This window comes from Aspergillus homomorphus, assembly GCF_003184865.1.
Source record: "Aspergillus homomorphus CBS 101889 unplaced genomic scaffold BO97scaffold_36, whole genome shotgun sequence".
Lineage (NCBI taxonomy): Eukaryota > Fungi > Ascomycota > Eurotiomycetes > Eurotiales > Aspergillaceae > Aspergillus > Aspergillus homomorphus.
The window spans coordinates 11,874-31,714 of record NW_020291922.1 but is presented as its reverse complement, the minus strand read 5'-3'; the positions used below and the strand labels follow the sequence as shown (position 1 = coordinate 31,714).

General features: G+C 55.4%; 12 protein-coding genes across 12 annotated transcripts; 6 read left to right on the top strand and 6 right to left on the bottom strand.

Moving 5' to 3' along the window:
* Positions 1-29: 29 nt before the first annotated feature.
* On the bottom strand, positions 30-1,778 carry BO97DRAFT_407536 (uncharacterized protein). Its single transcript, XM_025695662.1, has one exon. It carries the CDS (start codon positions 1,703-1,705, stop codon positions 230-232), a length of 1,476 nt encoding a protein of 491 aa, XP_025548739.1. The 5' UTR covers positions 1,706-1,778; the 3' UTR covers positions 30-229.
* Positions 1,779-2,045: 267 nt separating this feature from the next.
* Positions 2,046-3,990, top strand: BO97DRAFT_407535 (FAD-binding oxidoreductase). Its single transcript, XM_025695661.1, has 5 exons — positions 2,046-2,335; positions 2,401-2,617; positions 2,691-3,079; positions 3,148-3,533; positions 3,583-3,990. Exons 1-5 carry the CDS (start codon positions 2,072-2,074, stop codon positions 3,839-3,841), a joined length of 1,515 nt encoding a protein of 504 aa, XP_025548738.1. The 5' UTR covers positions 2,046-2,071; the 3' UTR covers positions 3,842-3,990.
* Positions 3,991-4,079: 89 nt separating this feature from the next.
* On the bottom strand, positions 4,080-4,799 carry BO97DRAFT_314194 (uncharacterized protein; the record flags this gene model as incomplete). Its single annotated transcript, XM_025691252.1, has 1 exon — positions 4,080-4,799. A coding segment is annotated over one exon (720 nt), but the record flags the coding sequence as incomplete, so codon positions are not given.
* A 217-nt stretch (positions 4,800-5,016) lies between these two features.
* Positions 5,017-6,722, bottom strand: BO97DRAFT_457757 (FAD/NAD(P)-binding domain-containing protein; the record flags this gene model as incomplete). The annotated part of the gene is made up of 2 exons (XM_025699212.1): positions 5,427-6,722; positions 5,017-5,322 (listed from the first exon to the last, which is right to left on the bottom strand). The coding sequence occupies exons 1-2, from the start codon at positions 6,378-6,380 to the stop codon at positions 5,017-5,019; spliced, it is 1,260 nt and encodes a 419-aa protein (XP_025548736.1). The 5' UTR covers positions 6,381-6,722.
* A 42-nt stretch (positions 6,723-6,764) lies between these two features.
* BO97DRAFT_351475 (putative short-chain dehydrogenase/reductase) lies at positions 6,765-7,675 on the top strand (the record flags this gene model as incomplete). The annotated part of the gene is made up of 2 exons (XM_025691982.1): positions 6,765-7,209; positions 7,272-7,675. 2 exons carry the CDS (start codon positions 6,765-6,767, stop codon positions 7,673-7,675), a joined length of 849 nt encoding a protein of 282 aa, XP_025548735.1.
* A 304-nt stretch (positions 7,676-7,979) lies between these two features.
* Positions 7,980-8,518, bottom strand: BO97DRAFT_427216 (uncharacterized protein; the record flags this gene model as incomplete). The annotated part of the gene is made up of 2 exons (XM_025697189.1): positions 7,980-8,431; positions 8,512-8,518. The coding sequence occupies 2 exons, from the start codon at positions 8,516-8,518 to the stop codon at positions 7,980-7,982; spliced, it is 459 nt and encodes a 152-aa protein (XP_025548734.1).
* A 140-nt stretch (positions 8,519-8,658) lies between these two features.
* BO97DRAFT_427215 (uncharacterized protein) lies at positions 8,659-9,933 on the top strand (the record flags this gene model as incomplete). The annotated part of the gene is made up of 1 exon (XM_025697188.1): positions 8,659-9,933. One exon carries the CDS (start codon positions 8,659-8,661, stop codon positions 9,931-9,933), a length of 1,275 nt encoding a protein of 424 aa, XP_025548733.1.
* Positions 9,934-10,092: 159 nt separating this feature from the next.
* BO97DRAFT_427214 (cytochrome P450) lies at positions 10,093-12,044 on the bottom strand (the record flags this gene model as incomplete). Its single annotated transcript, XM_025697187.1, has 4 exons — positions 10,093-10,241; positions 10,315-11,161; positions 11,392-11,763; positions 11,832-12,044. 4 exons carry the CDS (start codon positions 12,042-12,044, stop codon positions 10,093-10,095), a joined length of 1,581 nt encoding a protein of 526 aa, XP_025548732.1.
* Positions 12,045-12,329: 285 nt separating this feature from the next.
* On the bottom strand, positions 12,330-13,527 carry BO97DRAFT_407533 (zinc-binding alcohol dehydrogenase family protein). The gene has a single exon (XM_025695660.1). The coding sequence runs from the start codon at positions 13,453-13,455 to the stop codon at positions 12,430-12,432; it is 1,026 nt and encodes a 341-aa protein (XP_025548731.1). The 5' UTR covers positions 13,456-13,527; the 3' UTR covers positions 12,330-12,429.
* A 367-nt stretch (positions 13,528-13,894) lies between these two features.
* BO97DRAFT_351456 (MFS general substrate transporter) lies at positions 13,895-15,507 on the top strand (the record flags this gene model as incomplete). The annotated part of the gene is made up of 2 exons (XM_025691981.1): positions 13,895-14,240; positions 14,297-15,507. The coding sequence occupies 2 exons, from the start codon at positions 13,895-13,897 to the stop codon at positions 15,505-15,507; spliced, it is 1,557 nt and encodes a 518-aa protein (XP_025548730.1).
* A 901-nt stretch (positions 15,508-16,408) lies between these two features.
* BO97DRAFT_160682 (uncharacterized protein) lies at positions 16,409-16,843 on the top strand. The gene has a single exon (XM_025690225.1). The coding sequence runs from the start codon at positions 16,444-16,446 to the stop codon at positions 16,666-16,668; it is 225 nt and encodes a 74-aa protein (XP_025548729.1). The 5' UTR covers positions 16,409-16,443; the 3' UTR covers positions 16,669-16,843.
* Positions 16,844-18,166: 1,323 nt separating this feature from the next.
* On the top strand, positions 18,167-19,199 carry BO97DRAFT_160663 (uncharacterized protein). The gene has a single exon (XM_025690224.1). It carries the CDS (start codon positions 18,419-18,421, stop codon positions 18,998-19,000), a length of 582 nt encoding a protein of 193 aa, XP_025548728.1. The 5' UTR covers positions 18,167-18,418; the 3' UTR covers positions 19,001-19,199.
* Positions 19,200-19,841: the final 642 nt, after the last annotated feature.

The following is a 19,841-nucleotide window of genomic DNA, read 5'->3' as shown; positions in this document are numbered from 1 at the left end:
AGTTCGATATCATCGTTGGATCTCATGTCGGCGTTTGGAAGGCCGCTTTGGTCAGCCAGTCACGTGCTACAGGAAACCCGCGATGCATTGAATCTCCTCACCACCACCATAGCAGATAACAATCATGTACGTAGTCAGAATACACACATTTTGACAACCATCGGGGCAGCAGGTTGACTGCCGAGAATTTACAATATTCTGGGAGAAACTAGTGCACAATTCAGACCTTTCATGCAACTTGAAACCATGCTCGCATTTCCTCATCACGGCTCAATAACTCCTGTTCCGCCTCGGGGAGAATAACAAACAGTTCGTAAACCCGCTCACTGCCCCGTTGACGCCGACCACTGTCGGGGAATATTATGGCGCAGCCTGGCATAGGCAGCATCCAGGTTCGGACACTGCGAGGGGGGCCGATGCCAAAGTCCCAAGTCGTGGGATTAGCCCCGCCCCAGCTGGTGACCAGAAAATTCTCCTGCAGAAGCCCCGGCGGACGGTATTGCAGCTTCTCCGTGGGCCCCATGGTGGCGCCCAGCGCCGTGACGGCGGCGTTAGAGGCTCGACTAGTGCTCTCCACTGATTGTCGGATTTGGGAGGCAGCCACCGAGAGGCCTCGCGGCCCGATCAGCTCTCTCACGGGCACCGGCCCTGCGCTGGCCACGGAAACTGCGTTTCCGAAGTAGTTCTTGGGAATTCCCGACCCGGGCCTGCTGCGCAGGTCCACCGGGTGCAGGAATCGCGAGGAAAAGTCCTGCAGACTCGGGTTGCGCGCGGTGCGTATGCGCATTACGCTTCTCCATAGCAGGCCGACAAGGCAGTCGTAGGTCGAGACATAGGCCACGCCATCCAAAGGGGTGCAGGAAATCTTCAATCTCTGAGCTGTGGACCCCTCGATTCGATAGACGACGCCTTGAAGGACAGTACCGCCGCTCTCGAGGACCTTGGTACTGTTGTTGCTGTTGCTGCTGCCTTTGGTGGTGGCCGCACCGGCATCGAGCACGGTGTAGTCGGGCACCTCGGTCAACAGGGCCTGCCGGGAAAGAGATACCAGCCGCTGTGATGCCGCAAAGGGACGCCGGTCATAGTCGAATGGGATAGGGGCTGTCGTCTCAGCGTTCTCCACCGACGCTTTGGTGCACCGGCAGATCAGCGAGATGGCAAGATCCATCGATGCCATGTCCAGGGGAACATGGTTAAACCCTATCGCCATGATGACTCCCCCGGGAATGACGTTCAACTGTGGAATGCACAGCGGCTTTTCCTCTGTATCCTGGTCCGCGCTCTCGGGCAGCAGCAGCCGGCGATCAAACTCGCCCGGGAAAAAGGAACGGTCGGCGAGCTCCTGGTACGATTTGTGTTGACCAGTCTCAAACACACGCACGGCAAGAGTCAAATTCCGGCCTGTCATTCGCTGCAATGGCTTCTTGCCGCGGTCGAAGGAGATGGTCGCTGCGAGGGATGGAAGGTGCTGGACGGCTTCGTTCAATCCGTTCTGGAATGCCGACACGAGCAGCCGCACATCGCAATGCGATGGCAATTCGTAGATCAACAACGGTGTCACCAGCGTGTCGGGCATAGTCAAGTCCAGATCAGACAGGATGAAAGGATCATTGCTAGGTTGCAAGCCGTGCTGGTGGGCGTTGCAGGGAACAGCGCCCCCGTCGCCCATGGACGAGCCCGCATCGTTGCCTAGACGGTTGACCATTGTCGTCCTTGGTGGGAATGGTTGGCCTTCACCCCGAATGAAGTTGGTCTTATCTTCTCAGCCGGACTGCTGTGTCAGGACACCAAACGAGGTGATTTCAGTGTCGAGCTGACAGAGGAAACCAGGCCACGCCTTTGTCGCCGAACCAATCGGAGGGTTCTCTTCGGAGTTTGCGCGGCGTCTTCGGTTCAGACTCGGAGGAAAGCAGTTAAGCCTCGGGCTGACAGGGCTAATCTCCAGGATCAAAGTGTTGGAGCCCGTGAGACTGGCATGTTAGTGGCCACGAGACACAAAACCCCTGTTTGTCCTCTGGCACCGACGCTTTTTGCCTGCAAGGAATAGGCATTGGCCGAGATCTATCAACACATGATGCATTCTGTCTCTCTTTTTTCCCTCTGGGTGGCTCCAGCCCTAGCCCTGGCACCGGCCGCCACTCCCCTGAGCGCTTCAATCACCGGGCGAGCGGACCCGCTGATACAATGCTTGTCTTCCTCGCTGTCCCCCAACGGGTCGATCATCTTTCCAGACCAGCCGTTGTTCACGGTGGACACTGCGCGCTACTCGGAGCTCTATGCGCCGACTTTCCGCCTCATTTCCAAGGTTGAAAACGAGCATGATGTCCGTGTCTCTGTAAGGTTTACCTACTATCTGCCGTCTTTAAACCCTAGTGCATCTCTGACCACCTGGGAACCAAGATTCAATGTGCAAAAAGCACCAACACCACATTTCTCCTCACGGGTCCACGACACGGCTTCTACCAGGGGTTTCAAAAGATCCGGGCTGGTCTCGAGATCGACACATCGGCCTTCAACGAAGTGACAATCGACCCGGAAGCCAATACGCTGACGTGCGGAGGCGCAACGATCTTTCAGCAGGTGATCGATGTTGCTTACGCCGCGAAGAAAGATATGCGTGAGTATCCAGGGAGAGATTCTCCTCACCGTCCAACTCCTCAACCACAACCTGTCTAACTATGAGGGCGCAGCAACCGGAAGTGGATCCTGTGTCGGGGTCCTGGGGGCTGGCGTTGGGGCGGGCATCGGGCGACTGGAGGGGTTGTATGGCCTCATCATTGACAGCCTGCTGTCGGTACGAATCATGTTGCCCAACACCACCGTGGTCGAGGCTTCGACGGAGCAGAATCCCGACCTCTTCTGGGGCATTCGTGGTGCGGGCTGGAACTTCGGCTTCATCCTCAACGCTACTTTCCGGGTTTATGACCAGGTCCCCAACGGCCTGCACCTGAACGCCGATCTCATCTACCCGTCCAACATCACCGAGTCGTTCTACGAGATCCTGCGTCAAGAGGCACCCCACATGCCGGCGCCATTGTCTCTCGCGTCTGGCCTGGCATGGAACCCGGCGTACAACGATGTGAGTGAAGCGGAGAAAATATCCCGTACAGGTGCCAGGCTGATGAATGGACCACAATCAACACGCAGACCACCTTGACCATCAATGCTGTCTATGCAGGGCCGGAACGCGAGGGTCGTGCCGCCATTCAATTCCTGCTCGACCAGGGGCCCATCCTGCGACAAAACATCACCATGGTGCCCTGGAACCAACTCATCCCCGCCACCTTTTTTGGGGCCGGCGCCGATCCAACCTGTAGCCTGGGTGGCGTGCGCAAGTCCGTCCTATCCTCCGCGTTCAACGTGATCGACCCCAAAGCACAGGTAGCCATCACTGAGATGTTCAAGGAGATGGTCATCCGCTATCCGCAGACGGGGGACAGTGGGCTGGCCTTGTACTTTCCCGCGACGCAGGCCGCGCGTGCCATTTCTAGTAACGAAACCGCGTACGCATGGCGTGATGTTTTGGGGCATATGTGAGTGCCTTCAATTCTGTGCTGTTGCTATTGCTGATCGATCGATCAGGAACTTTGAGATCGTCTACTCGGACAACACGACGACTGATGCCACCATCGACTACATTCCCGAGAAGATGCGCGATACCATCGCGGCCACGGCGGGCACCGATGGACTACAGGTCTACGTGGGCTTCTCCCACGGCGACGAGCCCCTCGAGTCGATCTTCGCCAAGGACAAATTGCCGCATCTGGCCGCGTTGAAGAAACAGTACGACCCCGAGGGATTGTTCAACGCATACCATCCTCTTCCCACTGTCTATCCCTGACCGTTGATGTGCGGGGTGGAAAGGAGGGGCGGGGCGGCGAAGGGATGGTGGTCTACTGATCGTGTTCCACGAGGGAAGGAAGGTTGAACCCTGTAAATAAGTGGCAGAGACCGTGTGGATGAACCCGATCTATGGTTCCTTGATCGAGACCATGGTGAAAAATGCTTTGTCTATCATATCCATCTAAGCTGGACTTCGGCTATCCGAGTGGTACTCATACACCTTTCAAGTCGGTATACATGGCCCCGCGGATTCCCGCGACTCGTAAAATTCCTCCGGTCACCGCATCGACATCAACAGTTCGAATCGGAACCCGATGTTCGCCATCCCATTCGATCAGGAGCGCACTGCCCGGGGCCGCGTACTCGCGCAGCAGGAGCCGATGGAAGGCGAGGCCGGGGTCTTGCAGTCCATGGACGTGCAGTGTCGGGGTAGTCGTCCAAATCTCATGTTCGTCCTCAGCAGCAGGAGCAGCTCGGTGCTGGTGGCTGAGGTTGTAAGGGGGTCCCCGACCCGCCAGCAGGACGCCGAACTCCCATTGCACGCCCAAGAAGAAACGGCCCTCTTTCCCTCGGCCCTTTTCTACCCGTTGGTCTTCCAGCAGGATACTGACCGCCAGACGCGCGCCTTGGCTGAACCCGAGCAACCCGACCCATCTCCCCGTGCCGGCGGAGTCGGCCTGCATCGCGTGCAGCAGGCTCGCTCGGATAGTTTCAATAGTCTCACCAGCCGGAAGGTCGGCATGCTGCGGCAACCAGCCAGCCCAGCGGTAGCAGGGACCCATCTGGCCGTAGACCGAAGTGAGGTCAGGGTGCATCTCGCTGGGGAACGGGCCATCGGCGAAGACCAAGCGGAAGTGCAGGGCCAGGGCCTCGATCAGCTGCCGCGCTTGCATTCGGAAGATTCTCGCCGACACGCCGCCTCCGTGTAGACACAGGATGCGTGGTTTGTGTAATGTTTCCGGGCCAGATGTATACATGATGTGAGGGCGTGACCTTATTCTGGGATGGGCAGCGAGGTGATTGAAAAAGGACCATGGACATGAATGGAATTCTGTAGAAATATAAAGAGGCGACGCGCGCTTACTCTTGCCTGAGGATGGTCAATAGCCAATCGGAGGATTATTTCTGATTTGTATCTAAGGAGAGGTTCATAACGAGCTACGCGCTTCGGAGCTAAGACCCCCCCCGTGAGTCCTTCAGCTGGCGGCAATAGCCGTCTTTGGCATCTTGCAGCATCTGCTCGATATCTAGATACCAGATGCGATGGGCGCGCCATTCGATCTCCTGCTTGCACCGATCCGGGTCCCCCCCGGCCTGCGCGTGCGCCCACTCATAGACCTCGCATACCTGCCGGGAGCTCTGGACCAGCCACTGGCTGCGTTCGAGGCGGGCGTGGCTGTACGCCTGGAGACTAACCGCAATGACCGCTGCCACCGAGTCGGGATCATTGCCCTCCATAGCAGTGATGGTAGCCACAGCCTCTTGCAGGAGCGTGCACAAGACGAGGGCGTCCTCGACGCCGAACCCGGCGCCAGCCCCGTGGTGCGGCGACGAGGCGTGGCGGCGTCTCCGGCCAGACACACGCGGCCCAGCGTATAGTAAGGGGCAGGATGGTCGTAGGTGTCGAAGATGGCCCACTTGGTCAGCATATCGGGCAGCAGGTCGATCATGGCGCGGACTGCAGGCCCCCAGTCGGCGAAGGCCGCCACCACCTCGTCGCGGCGGGCAGGCGCATCCATCTTGCCCTCCAGTGGCCAGTCGCCTGGATCGTGGACGAAGGCCACGACGTTCATCATCGTGTGCATGGCCACAGGGAAGTTGAGCACGTGGGCGCGGGGTCCCATATGCATGCACTGGTTGAAGGCGCGTTCTTTGCCTAGGGCAGCCACGGCGCTCTCCATGGGAATCAGACCCCGATAGGCGATCTTGTGGGTGTAGTGCGCTTGCGAGACCGGGTTAGCCTCGCCGAACATCTTCTGTCGCACCCGCGATTTGATGCCATCGCAGCCGACCACCAGATCGGCCTCGGCCGTCGTGCCGTCGCAGAACTGCAATTGCACTTTTCCCCCTTCAGTCCCATCATTCGCATACGAATCGAGCCGCTTGCGAAACTGCACCACGCCCGGCGGCAGCAGCTGGACCAACTCGGCCAGAAAGTGCGCGCGGTGGCAACCATCGAAGCCGACATCGCCGGCGTAGATCTGGAAGAGCAGCTCCTCCTCGCCCCCAGAGCGGTCGTGGTATCCGTCGACGTATTGGTAGTACTCGTTGGGATTCTTGTTGGCGACGCGCCTCATCCCGGCCAAGATGCGCGGGTCTAGCAGCTCCATGCACCGCTGCGCGTTGGCCGTGAAGGCGACCCCGGCCCCAATCTCGTGGAACTCATGCGCCTGCTCGTAGATCGTCACCCGGATGCCGTGTCGGAGCAGACCGAGAGCCAGGATGAGGCCCACGATGCCGCCCCCGATAATGGCCACGTTGAGGGTGGTGGCGGCGGCGGGCTTGCTCGTCGTCGTGGTGTCGTTGGGGACCGTCATTGCCGAATAGATCTCTCAGGGGGAAGTGAACAGGCTAACAGGGGAGGCGATACATGAACCGATTCCAGCGGTAGATATATTGTGTCATTAAACCCTAAACATCGGTGATCGTGAAATCAACTGCCATCGGAGCAATTTGAGTACCAGATTCTCGTCGTCCACCGTTCCCGCTACAGCTACCTGAAACAATGGCATGATTCTCATTCGTGCAATTCGCCAAACGTAGTGAAAAAATCCTCCGAGCCCCGAATTCGAGCTCGGCGCCGCGGCCAAATGCCGTTCTCTCGCTTGGCCGAAAGCCGCTTGATGTCCCTTTCAACTAATCCTTCCACTAGAAAATCCCTGTCTTCCGTCCCAAGTTATACTGGTTTTTACATCACTACTATGGCTGCAATCACCCGAAAGACCGTGCTGATCACGGGCTGCAGTGAGGGAGGGTTAGGAGCGGCCCTGGCGCGCAGCTTCGAACAAGCGGGCTTCCATGTCTTCGCGACGGTGCGCGACCCGAAGAAAGCCGCCTCGTTGCGAGACGAGCACATCGAGCTCCTGCCACTGGACGTGACCGCGCCGGACACCATCCACCGGTGCGCGGAGCAGGTGCGCTCTCGGACGGGTGGGACGCTGGACGTACTCGTGAACAACGCCGGGGCGATGCTGATGAGTCCTCTGTTGGATGCCTCGCTGGCAGAGAGCCGGCAAGTCTTCGAGGTGAACGTCTGGGGGATGCTGGCCACCACGCAAGTGTTTGCTCCCATGTTGATCCGGAGTCAGGGCGGGGTGATTTTGAACATCTGTTCCATTGCTGGGGCCGTCCGGATGGCCTGGCAGGGTACGTATCGACCCGGGACCGGCGGCCTGCCACAGATCCTGACTGACCTGACCGAGCCCCAGGGATCTACAATAGCTCAAAAGCGGCAGAGACATGGCTTTTGGAGACGCTGCGGATTGAGATGGAGCCCCTGGGCGTGCGGGTCATTGCGGCCATGGTCGGCGAGGTCGAAACGAACATCTACCAGAACGGACTGCGCACTCTCAAACTGCCGGCGGATTCCTACTATCGGAGTGTCGAGCACATTATCGCGGATCAGGCGGCCGGAAAGCTGCAGACGAAGAACGAACGCCCCGAGGTGACTGCCCGCAACCTGGTGCGCGACGTCCTCAGCGGCCGCTCGGGCTTCACCTGGCGTGGCGGCGTGGCGGGCACGGCCAGGCTGGCCTCGTGGCTGCTGCCCACGCGGTTCTTTGTAAGTGGTCTTATGATACCATGGGGTGGAAATCATGCTGATAAGCTCTAATGAACAGGAATGGATTCTCCATTCGCACAGGGGAGTCTACCAAGTGCGTCCGCCGAAGGCTGAGTTGAGTGATGGTTTCTGATAAGGGCCAGTAAGGGAGCGCAAAATCCCACGCACTTGCTAGCAGAAGAACTATACATCAGTACTACCAAATATAGTCTGCCATGTCCACTTCTAGCTAGACATCTTGATGTAATGCAAAACCCTATAAATTCATTCATGTGAAGTTTCAACTCCATGCACCTCAGCCAAACCGCTACATACACGTATCCAAAATGCCCTACGACACCATCACCATGGAGCCCTATCCAATGCAATCCGCATAGCGCCTCCACTCCGGATCGACGTCCAACCCAGCAAAATCCTCCTCAGTCATACAGAGCAACGCGTCAACATCTCCCTCCTCGGTGCGCGGCATGAAGTAGATATCGCTCTTCAGCGGCGCAAAATCAGGGCGTCGCACCAGAGCGGGTTTGCCGAGGAGTGGCCCGAACGCAACCCGGTAGAGCTGTACGTCGGCCCACGATGAGGACCCGATATCGGTTTGCGGGTCGAAATCGCCGCCGTACGAGATACGCGACCGATCCTGCTGCGTAGTAATCCGCGTCGCGAAGCTACGAATGTAGTGGCGTGTATCCCACGAAGCAGGGTGCCAAGGGGGACCACCGCCACGCAACTTGCAAGGGGGTAATCCCGCCGCGCGAGAGAAGGTAGCACTGGCGACGCTGGCGATGACCCGTGGAGAGGACGAGCAGCCTGTCTCCGGTGCAGTAAATTTGCATGCTGCTGCTCCTTTGGGGACTCATAGCACAGTCTGGTCACCAAGTCATGAAGACCTTGCATCCGTGCCAACAGCTACCAGCTGGTCAACTGCGCAAACCCCCTTGCTCGCATCCATTCCCCGCGTTTCGGATGCGACGCTGACGGGGTCCCCAGAAGAGCACGGGTCCAACTGGTTGCCGATACTTCACGCCAATGACCACATGGATGCGGTTGGCACGGGTCTGCCTGCCGCGTTCTGGGAATCCCTGATCCGCGGATCAGATCATGACTTTTCCTGGGACATGGACTGGCAACCCCTGAGTGCAAGACCCCAAGGGCACCCCGATGACCCCGGCAGCCGTCCACATCGTGCTAGTATGGGAGAAATGCCAGAGGCAAAAATAGGCCCCGTGCAGTCCGCGCAGCTTAGATCGCTTGACGACGGGCAGGTGAACAGGATACCCGCGCCAGACTTTCGCACGCAATCGCTACCGTCAGCGTTGCAATCAGAGCTGTCTTTCCCCACGTCTGCTCGTGCCAGGCCATCGTCAGAAAACCTAGGGAGCAGCAGTCGCGATAAGCCCGCCACAATTCCGCACTTTTGGATGCAACAGTTCTCCGAGTTGAACATGCGTCTGTATCAGTTGGCAGCGACCAGCAGCACCCCAGAACGGGATAACAACCGTCCGCGGCAGCCCGCGTCATTCCCTACCCAGTATGCTGGGAGGGTCATCGATGTGTCCTCGGCGTTTCTGGCACTGTTAAAGGCTATCGGGAGCCACACGCATGGTATTGATGACACCGACGTCAACAACCTGTCCTGGGACAGGGGAGAGAGGCGCCGAGATCAGCATATGAGCTTTCCGGAATACTCGTCTGAGTCCAGCGAAGACGAGTTTGGGGAAAGAGGAGGACGGTCACTGGAGAAAGATGGGCGCCGATCTTGGCGTGATGCAAAGAAATTGCGGAAGACAACACCCCCCTTGACAGATATCACAACCCTGCTGCAGCTGCTGGCCTGTTATCTCCGCCTCCGCCGACTACACAATATCCTCTACATTTACATAGAGCAGTATATGGCAACGACGGCGGCGACAGCGGCATTCCGACCGACATCCTCTCAAGAGACTTTTAACGCACTCGGAGGAGGCATGGGCACGGGCATACAGCCGCCATTGTTTAAGGATCTTCACATTGGAGGAGCCCCGCTGGGAGACTACCACCTCTTCCAGGTCAAATTCGTGCTACAGATCGTGGTACATATTCTGGGTGAAATCGAATTCTCCCTAGGATTACCGGCAGTCTACCGCATCAGTAAACGACCAGACGATGAAGGGTCAGGTATCCTTGGCTCAAGCATCTCCCCACAGGGTGCTCAGTACCGTGATGCAGGACCAAGCAGCCTCCGTTGGGCGCGATGGCAGAGAGACCAGCATGGTGTTAGCCATGCGCAAGCGGCTGGGCCAGATACGGAAGCTTCTGCGAGGCTCCATTAATCTGTAGACATCATTTCTCTCTGGCTAGACTATATATATAACATGGCAGGCAATATGAACCTGATGAAGGAGTACCAAATAAAAGACGTAGACGCTCCAGTAGGCAGTAGTTGGCTCTTAAGCCCAATGAGCAGGAGTCATTTGGACGCCCTCGTGGCCTTAGATCCGAAGCACAGGGCGGATATAGGTGATGGCCGGTCCACGATTGATAACTTCTTCTGCTCTGAAACTGGCATACCGATCCGGAATCGGCTTGAACTCGAAACTGAGAACGAGCATAATAATCATCATGCGCAGTTCCAAGCGAGCTAAACGTTTGTCCTGTAATCCCCTTGTCAGCGTTGAAACGAAGCCCTGCCAGGATTGCCTGGGGTTCCATACCAAAGCAGCCGCGAGGCCCGGCACCAAAGGGCAACATGGGTCCCGCATAGGCGTCGTAGTTCCCCTGGGCATCGATCCACCGTTCGGGCTGATACACTCCTTTGGTGGTGCGGTCCCATTTCCCGGTAGTTCTCGGTCTGGAAGAAGGGGAGCGCAACTGCGGGTCAATCTCAAAATCATCCATGTCCTCCAAGCTTTGCACACTGGGGGCTCCGAAGATGTCAATCCCCGGTGGGATTCGATAACCTAAGACCGTCACTTCCCGGGTGGTGCGGCGAGTCCATGACGGCGCGGTGAGCGCGATGCGGATTAGTTCTTGGATGCTCGCCTCCACGAACGGGTGTTCCGAATTCACCATCTCCTCGTGCGAGGGCAAATTATTTGCATTGGCCCCTGGGAACAGCTCCAGCAGAGCCTCCCGGAGCTTGTTCTGCTGGTCTTGATACGCCGTGAGATACTTCAAACTCCACTTCGTGGTATCCTGCGTAGTTTCGTGTCCTCCTACAATATAAGCAAATGTCTCGTCTATCATCTCGCGATGACTCGTCTGCCAGCCCTTGGCTTCTGCTCGCGCCTCCCGCTGGAAGATCTCGTCCATCGCGCAGCGGACTTCCCGCTGGGTGGTGTCGCGGCCGGATGATGCGAATTTACCGCGGGAATTCTCAATCAGCCGCATCATGGCGGACTCTTTGACCCGCCACGCCTCTTTCCAGGAAGGCAGGAATGAGATCCAGAGCTTGGTAGCAGACAACCAGACTGAGCCACGCATGTTCTTCAAATGTTCCACCAGGATATGACAAGCATGCACAATGTCTGGCAGGTCGTGGGATTCGGCGACGTATGCCGCCTGATCAATATCAGCAACATCCTAGGTCGACTTGGGAGTCTGTTCGGCGGCCTTGATCCGTCTCGTGGTCAGACCGAGATCGTCACCGGTTGCAGTTGTCCAGATCCTGTCATCGTTAGTCTCGAACCTCTAGACTTGTCCCCAGAATGCTACGTGGGAACAGTACATACTATGTCAAACCTCACACGTCAGTATCCCCTCTCATATTAGGACAGGCCTGATGTTCATACCATGTCAAAGGTCACTTGCTTGATGTCATCGGACACTTCCACCGGCCGTCCGTTGGCCAGGCGCACTTTGGTGGCCCACAGACGAACCAGATTGCCCGTGTGCCGGTGGATTGTACTCGCGGAGACCGTGTTCAGGAATTGACTGGCCATGGTGACCGCCCAGGTATTGCGCTGCTGCTTGAATTTGTCGTGGGAGGGCATGGAGATGGTCCCCTCGGGGAAGAGGATGCCCACCCACTCGGTCAGAAAGCCACCGCGGTCGAACTCCTTGGTCCGCCGCGACGAGATATCAATCAACTCCTGGATATCCGCCACCACCACAATCGGCTTCCGGAAGGGCCCCAGGAAAACCTGGAAGATCGGACTCCGGAGCTGGCGGCTTTTCGCGGCAAACCACCGGAACCCTTCTCCAGTCCGGCGAGTGAGTTCACAAAATCTACGGCGTCGCCAAACGGATTCCAGGGAGATTGCAACGTGTAGGGAATGCCGGGGAGAGGTTTTGGCACGGCCGCGTAGTAGATGGCCGTCATCAGGGTGGCGAGGGAGAGGACAGCGGTTGCGAGAGGGTGAGATAGAATCCCCTCTAGCACGCTCCGGGATCCAGAGGACACAGCGAGCGATAGTGTCTCGCTTGGTTCACGTATTGCCTCCATGGCGTTCCTGATAATGTGTGTTGGCAAGTAGGGGGTTGTATAAGGTTTGGTAAATATGTTCGATACCAAGGCAGTCTGGTACCAGCGGCAACGCCATATATATCCGAGCCTCATCGTAGCTGCGTCGGTGTCGGAGACGCTCTGAGCTCTGATAGTCTCGAGGCATTACATCTAAACTCTCCGATTCGTCGGTCAAAGCCTTCCAGTTCTACTAGCCCTCGGGCCGAGTCAAAATACCTAGGGCCATGGTTTACGGGAGAAGAAACATCGAATAACATACGGTGTCGTGGGTTTATTTCAAGCAGCGGTCTCATCTGATTGAGTCCTATCCGCAACTATCACGTAGTAGTCATATAGCCAAACGGAAATTAAACCAACAGCGGGTTCAGTTGGCCAACGTGACCAGCTTCTTCGCAGAGACACCCTTCTTCACTGAATCCAAAGCTTCCTGAATGCCCTCCAGGCCCTTGGTCGGCACGACCTCCGGCGGGGGCGCAACCTTGTAAGCCCCCTTCGCCAGCGCCTCGGGCAGATACCCAGCAAAGGTGGCGGGGTTTGTCTCATGGTAGATAACCGCACCGCCCGAAGCAAAGATCATCTTGGCCTCCACGCCCTCAGGGGCAGCGCCTTCAGGGACAGGGTTCGTGGCGACGACGCGCAGGTTTTGTTTCGATTGATGCGCCACCTGGCAGGATGGCGGCACGTCGCCAGCGGCTTGTAGAACCCCAACACATTCGCCCTTGTCCAAGTCGGCAACAATATTGCGAATCACGTCAGGGTCGTTGTAGTCGTAGACGTGATCGGCGCCCAGACCCTTGACGTACTCAAAGTTGCGGGCGGAGGCAGTGGTAAAGACCTCAAAGCCCGCTGCCTTGCACAGTTGGATCGCGTTGCCGCCAACTCCTGAACTGCCGCCCCAGATAAAGATGGATTTACCGGTGCTGTAGACAGGCGTGCTGGTCGTGGGGAAGGGCAAGCCAAGATAGTCCTTGGAGAAGAGACCATGGGCCGCCGTCGCAATACAGAGAGGAAAGACCGATGCCTCGGTGAAAGACAAGGAGTCGGGAAGCTTGCACGCCATGCTGTGGTCAAGGATCACATACTCCTGGAATGCGCCTTGCTCAGGCTTCGCGACGGCGGCCCCGAGAGCCAGGCCTAAAACACGATCGCCAGCCTGAAATCCGTCCACTGCTGAACCGATCTTCTCCACCGTACCGGCAACATCCTCGCCCAGGATCAGTGGGTATTTGATAAACGGCAAAGGCACATCCTGGACCATAGCATCAGCGGGATTCATTGCCCAGGCCTGCACCTTGACCAAGATTTCGTTATCAGCGATGTTCGAGGGTATCGGACTCTCGCGGATGACGCCGGGCTCACCGGCCTGGTCCTGCCAAAGAGAACGATTCATAGTCGGCAATGGTTCTATGCTGAGCGTGAATGTGTTGGAGATCTTTCATGAAGAGTGGAAAGGACTACAAGGCTCTAATCCGTAGAGTCTCTGTTCCACTCTTATGCTCCTGCCTTATCATGGACGGTGTACATGGCACCCTCAAACCGAGCAAGGATCTACTTGCTGTAAGTGGACACTTGCATCAATCGCAAGCTTTACAAGCATCATTAGTCCTGTCTTCGCGTCTCTTTAGCGTCGGAACCAGGGGTTCGGAGGATTGTTTGCGGATGTAAGCGGACGTAAGCGGATTTAAGTGTGCACAACTCGGGGAGACTCTTGTTGTTCGACTCGTCCGAGTCATAAGATTCTTCATATCCGCGCCCCTGTCTCCCCGACTAACATGTTGGTTGGGTAATGATCAATGCGCTGAGAATCTGTGTGTACAGGCTACGTAGTCATGTTGCAACGCTGGATTCTTATGCTCACACAGCCGGGTCCTGTCGAGCCCGAGATGCTCGCACACCACTACCCCGGCGCCGGAACGGCCGACGAGCCGTATCGCATCGACTTCCTGAAGCACGACCCCCACGATCCGATGCAGTTCCCTCCGTGGCTGCGATGGATGCTATGCTGCATTTGTGGGGGCGCCACCTTCTCTGTGGCGTTCATTTCCAGTTCATACGCCAGCGGAGTAACGCAAATAGCCAAAGATCTAGGAAGTAGTGAAGGGATTGCAACGTTAGGGCTGAGCCTCTTCCTCGTCGGCTTTATCGTTGGACCCTTATTTTGGGCCCCTGCTTCTGGTACGCTTGAACACCGCCACTCTTTTATCTCCTCTGACGTTAACCTTCGCAAACAGAATGGCTTGGGCGTCGGCCAATCTTTGTCCTCTCGCTCGGAGGCCATGTCGCCCTGAACGTGTGTCTCTGCTTCTGCCCAAACCTGGCCGCTGTACTCCCCCTGCGCCTTCTCTCCGGTGCCTTCGGTGCCTCCTCGTTGACGAATGCAGGGGCGGTCATAGCAGACACCTTCCCTCCTCAGGTACGGGGTCTGGCCATCACCGTCTATGCGCTAGTGCCTCTCTTCGCCCCGATCCTGGGTCCATTAGTTGGTAGCTTTGTAGCCGAAGCATGGGGTTGGCGGGCATTGATGGAACTGAATGCGCTTCTCTCTGCAAGTGCCTGGATTGCCCTGCTCATCGCGCTGCCAGAGACATACGCGCCTGTCTTGCTACGGCTGCGGGCTCAGCACATTGGTGAGCTAACGGGCAAAGTGTGCGTCTCATCCATGGCAGTCCAACCCAGCGACGAGCCTGGGGTCCGGTTGCGAGATGTCTTGTCGCGACCAATTCGGCTCGCCGTCCACCAGCCGATCCTCCTCCTCCTGGCCGGATACCAAGCAATCGTCTTCGGGACCCTCTATATGGCCTTTGCCGCCTTTCCGATTGTACACAGCGCGGGCCGGGGCTGGTCTCCCGGGATGAGCGGACTGTCAATTCTAGGTTTGGTCGGGTCCCGGTGCTCCGTACTCTTCCAGCTCTGGGATCACCATCGATATGCGCGGCTGATAGAGCGCTTGGCCCCCCAACACCCCTCGCCCGAGGCTCGACTGCCCGGATGCTGCCTGGGCAGCGTTTCTCTCACCATTGGGCTCTTCTGGTTGGCGGGGACGAGCAGCCCCCATTTCCATTGGCTGTGGAGCATCACTGCAGGCATCCCCTTTGGGTTCGGGGTGGTTTTGATCACCATCGGGTCGACCAGTTATCTGGTTGACGCCTACACGGTTTTCGCAGCTTCTGCGCTGACGGTCTGTATCTGTGCACGCGCAGCATGCGGCGCGTTCTCTCCTCTCTTGATTCGCCAAGCCTTTTCAATCTTGAGCGTCCGGTGGGCCCTCTCGATCCCGGCCACTCTGGCCCTGGTGTGCGCGCCGTTTCCCTTTGTGCTCTATCACTGCGGGCCACAGATGCGATCACAGTCCGGATTGGCACGTCCACTCAAGTCTATATCATTTCAAGATCGGGATCAGAACTCTTGGCCGGACTGGACTCCTTTGCTTCCGCAGGTATAGTGGGTTCTTGGCTTAATTGGGTTAGCATCTGGATTGTGGCAGACTAGAGAAGCCATGGAACAGATTTCCAGTGAGTCTAGAAGTCTTCTAGTACGAACTTTCTTTAGATCAGCACTTACCTTAATCTCACCCCCAGGGTCTGAAAGCCAAGCGCCACGGCGGTTCCTACGTCCCACGAAGCAGTAGCAATTCCACTTCGATTACCTCCAACCGCACGCAAAATACCAACACCAACATCGTCACCGCTCACGAACACACGCAGACCGTAGCAAGTGGTAGACAGGACGAAAGCCAAGGATCTCAGTCCAGTTTAGAAAGCATGGCGCAAACGATGAATGTCTACTTTCGCCCCCAGTCTCGTGGCGGTGGTTATATTCCCAAGCGAAGTGCTTAAGAACGCCGTCGAAAGCGAACATTGTATTTCCATAAATGGCAAAGAGGCAAGAATTCGGCGAAGGTTCTATGGCTTCGTTGAGAGGCGCAGGAAGCTTCTGCGATCATAGTTGAGAGGGGAGCTCAATGAGTACTAGTGTAACCATATGGCATCTAGTAGATTACCAGCGAAGCCCTCGTCTTATTACTCTATAATAGTACTGGACTACTTGGATTGTGTCCCTGCTTCCATTCATTGCAAAGTTCACTCATGGAATGTAACTACCCTTGCCTACCTTGGCCTATATTCAAGAGAAGAAGAAGCCTATGTGCGCTCTATGTACATGCCCACGTTCTGGACCTCATACATAATATTACCGTCACTGCTGAAGCAACTCTGATACGTTTGTCACTCGAGGGAAGCTGGCCCTCACGGGCACCCGGGGCTTGTGCTGGTCCTCGGGCAGAGAGACAAAAGAGCTCGCAGCTCAAAATCCCGGTTTTGAGGATGGGGGAAGAGTCCTAAGGTGCTATGTCTCGCGGGCAGGCTGTGGGGACCAGATAATGCCCTTGGCAGGAGCCGCTACAGGGGAGGTGCGCGAGAGAGACCCAGACATTATGACATTAGAAATAGACGGTCACATAAGACGGAGAATGCCAGGTATGCGGGCATCAAACCCCACAGTCACGCTAGCTTGTACTGCCGGAATATTTCAATGGGCATTATATGAGCCACGATGTCATCTCAACCATCGTACCCGGGTGAGAATTGAAAGCCCTTCAGAATAATCCCCGCCTCCTCCGCCTCCTCTTTGTCCACCCGGGAGGGTGATATCGGGGCGCAGCAAGCTTAGGTCAAGTAGAAAGGAGCAGCAGAAAAGAACGAAGTGTACAAAACAGCCAAGGATTGTCGAAGGCCCTGGAAAACATAAATGGAATGACTAAGAGATGAAGTAGCCAATGGTAGAGCAGGGAAGTTTCTACCTGGTACTAGAGGCACACAGATTACAAGGGAGGACATCGCCCTAGACAGCTTTCACACGATAGATTTCTTTTTTGGCTCTCCCGCTTTTGTCTATCTAGTTAGATATCTTGCCACATGAGGATGCCAGTCACTTTAGACCGAAAAGTTAGACTCAAACCCAAAGTTACGGTATAACACAATGAGGAGCCCAGCAAGTATGATTACGACCGTGAGTAGGCGATTGGACCTGGGGGAGTCCTGGCCATGCCTAGTTTATGTATATTGACATGCAAACCGGCGCATGTGCCCAACATGAGGCAGCTAGTAGTCTACAGCCTATGGTAAGTAGAACAGTCTTTTGCATACTTGCAAGTGATACTCTGGGTGGACTAGTTGCTTGGCTGATCATTCTGCCAGAAGAGGAATAATTTCTACAGAACTGTAAGATCTGCAAAAACGAACAGTGAGCATATGATCAAGGGATAAAGGGCTAGTGACGTGAGATCTTGTAGTAGAACTCGATCTCGCAGGTTTCTTACCGCCATCCTTCCCAAATATGCCTTCCCTCATGCGAGTATCGATTATCTACTTGGATGGTGCAGGTGCTTTAGACATCTGTTTATTGAGGCCCTCTATTTTTCGTTGATTAGTTGGCGCAATAACGTCTGAACCACTCGAACATATGAACGAGCCAACTTCGAATCCGAGCCCGTGTTATATCTGAATTGTGAACCCTGTACGAAAGTCTGAGCCTTCATGATACGAAGAGCTTGAGCCCAAACGGGAAAACTAGCCAGAATGGCTGAAAGACAAAGGCGCCAGGCGACTCCCGCCGGTGCAATATTTCGCTGGTGACCAGCCTTTTCCTGCAGTAGTTGTTTTTTATTTTTAAAAAAAAAGAAAAAGAAATCAATTAACTGGTTATTCGAATGAGGCTTTCTTATAAGCAGCAAACATAGCATTGGGGTGGAACATTCGAGAATAGATGACGACGAGGATCCCATGCCCCTCATATCCTCCACTCGATCAAGTGAGGCAAAATCATTACCCTCACCGTCACTCGTCAAATAGACCCTACCTTGCGGCTTAATGTCTGCCGAGGGAAGACAAGCCCGAAGCAAGAGGCCATTTTATCATGGTCACGTACACTGAGCACAGACATAGAGAGGATTACAATAAACGATCACCTACTCGCCTTGCTCAGACTGTGACTCCTGTTGGTTACTCTTGGTCTATAGCATACTTTCCTGAAGTTTAACAAAATGGACAGCTCTGTACCTATAGGCCTATCGCCAGGGTAGTGGGATGGCGACATCTAAGCTTGCTGCAATTTCCTGCACTTTGTTGTGAGTCACCTCCAGAATGATGAAGAAAGTTGCCAGTCTCAGCTGAGACTTTACATGTACTTGTGGTCAGGAGAACCTGTAGGTGTTTCCAACGGGTCTCCTTGTAATTGGTTGCCTTGTCAGACTTATGGCCAGGGTGCATGGCGGGGTAAGGCAAAAGGGAGGGGAGAGGAGAGCTTAAGCAGCACAAAACCTCAACCAGGCGAAAATTGCCAGCGGGGCCCGTGCCATGGCGGCAGATATAAGGTGGTGTTGCGCCCCTCGAATTTGGCAGATTAACAGCAAGATGTCGGAAGATGTTGGTCGAAGGGGTTTCCGTTGTCTGGAGTGCGGAGGAAGTAATGTTTTTCAGCGCCGAGTCCAGAAGCCAAATATTTTGCTGAATGGGGGGCGTCCATACCAGAAGTGCTACGGCTGTCGTGATCTCTTTTGGCTCGATGGCAAAGGCCTCTGGCCTACTAACCCGCCTTGCCCAGAATGTAAGATCCCTTGCCGTCTGCAACTTTGTAGAGGAGGATCTGGCTGTCAATCGTGCTGTGCTTATGGAACCTGTGGCTACTATGAGCCGAGAACTGTGGCAGAGGCAGAAGTGTGGATAGAGGAATTCCGACGTCAGGTGCAGATAGATCTTAGCCGTCTCGCTCTCGAAGAGGCATTTCTCAGGAGGTGTGGGCTGCGAGAGGAAGCTCTGGAGATGAGGCGTCTTTTTGAGCGGCGCCGAACCTTGAAGAGGGAAGAGGATGAGGCGCTTGAAATGAAGGGGTTCTTGCGGCGAAGACGGGGTTTGACTATGGGGGATGCGAACATCTGAAGCTTGGGGGCAGTGTGCAGTTCGAGTCAAATGTAAAGCCACAAAGGCTTTAGCGCGGGCTCATGATGTGTTATGGGGTATTTTCGCAAGTGCTAGGGAAAGAAAAGAGATGGGGACTTACCCTGTGGCTTTATTCCACAGGTGCGCCTAGGGAGAGCTGACGCCGCAAGGAGGGAAATTGATTGTTTTCTGATGGGATCTGGTGAATTTAATTTTTTAATTTATTTTGATTGCGTCGAATACTTCACTCGTAGCATAATTTGTTTTTCAGTACTACTTCCGCCCACGATCTGTTCGGCGGTTGTGCCTCCAGTCTGGCCCGGAAAGTTTGAAATTCTTCCCGCAGTTCCTCATTTTGAGCACGAAGGAGCTGCTGTCCTGCTTTTAGTTCCTGCACTTCAGATTTCACTGGCTCGGTTATCTGTCTGGTGCTTAAGTATATTATTGAAGCTGATTAAAACCGGTCAGATATCCTGGTTAATTACCCGTCTATTATTTTCTCTGTAAGTTGTGAAGTCCGGGTTTGTGATCAGTCCATTTTCTTCTATATCAGCGCCTCGTCTGCAATATATCCTTGTTGTCTGATCTTTAGGCTAAAGTTATATTAGCTGAAATATTTGGTATTCTCTGTAAATTTATAGAATAGGGTTTAGTAGCCCCTGCAGGCGGGATTATTATTAGACTGGAATTAGTTCCTACTCGGCATACAGCAACAGCTGTCATAATAAGACAATTCTCTGCAATTGTTTGATATTGAATCCTACCGACGAATCCAAATCCCAAGTCAAGGATCAATGTCCTCCTTTCTCGACCGTCCTTTTGTCACCTGTTCTTGACCGGC

Coding starts and splice junctions, on each gene's coding strand:
- BO97DRAFT_407536 (XM_025695662.1), bottom strand. CDS start 1,705: ATGGTCAACCGTCTAGGCAACGATGCGGGCTCGTCCATGGGCGACGGG.
- BO97DRAFT_407535 (XM_025695661.1), top strand. CDS start 2,072: ATGATGCATTCTGTCTCTCTTTTTTCCCTCTGGGTGGCTCCAGCCCTA. Junction 3,080..3,147: donor GGAACCCGGCGTACAACGAT/GTGAGTGAAGCG, acceptor ATCAACACGCAG/ACCACCTTGACCATCAATGC. Junction 3,534..3,582: donor CGTGATGTTTTGGGGCATAT/GTGAGTGCCTTC, acceptor TCGATCGATCAG/GAACTTTGAGATCGTCTACT.
- BO97DRAFT_407533 (XM_025695660.1), bottom strand. CDS start 13,455: ATGAATCGTTCTCTTTGGCAGGACCAGGCCGGTGAGCCCGGCGTCATC.
- BO97DRAFT_160682 (XM_025690225.1), top strand. CDS start 16,444: ATGCCCTTGGCAGGAGCCGCTACAGGGGAGGTGCGCGAGAGAGACCCA.
- BO97DRAFT_160663 (XM_025690224.1), top strand. CDS start 18,419: ATGGCGGCAGATATAAGGTGGTGTTGCGCCCCTCGAATTTGGCAGATT.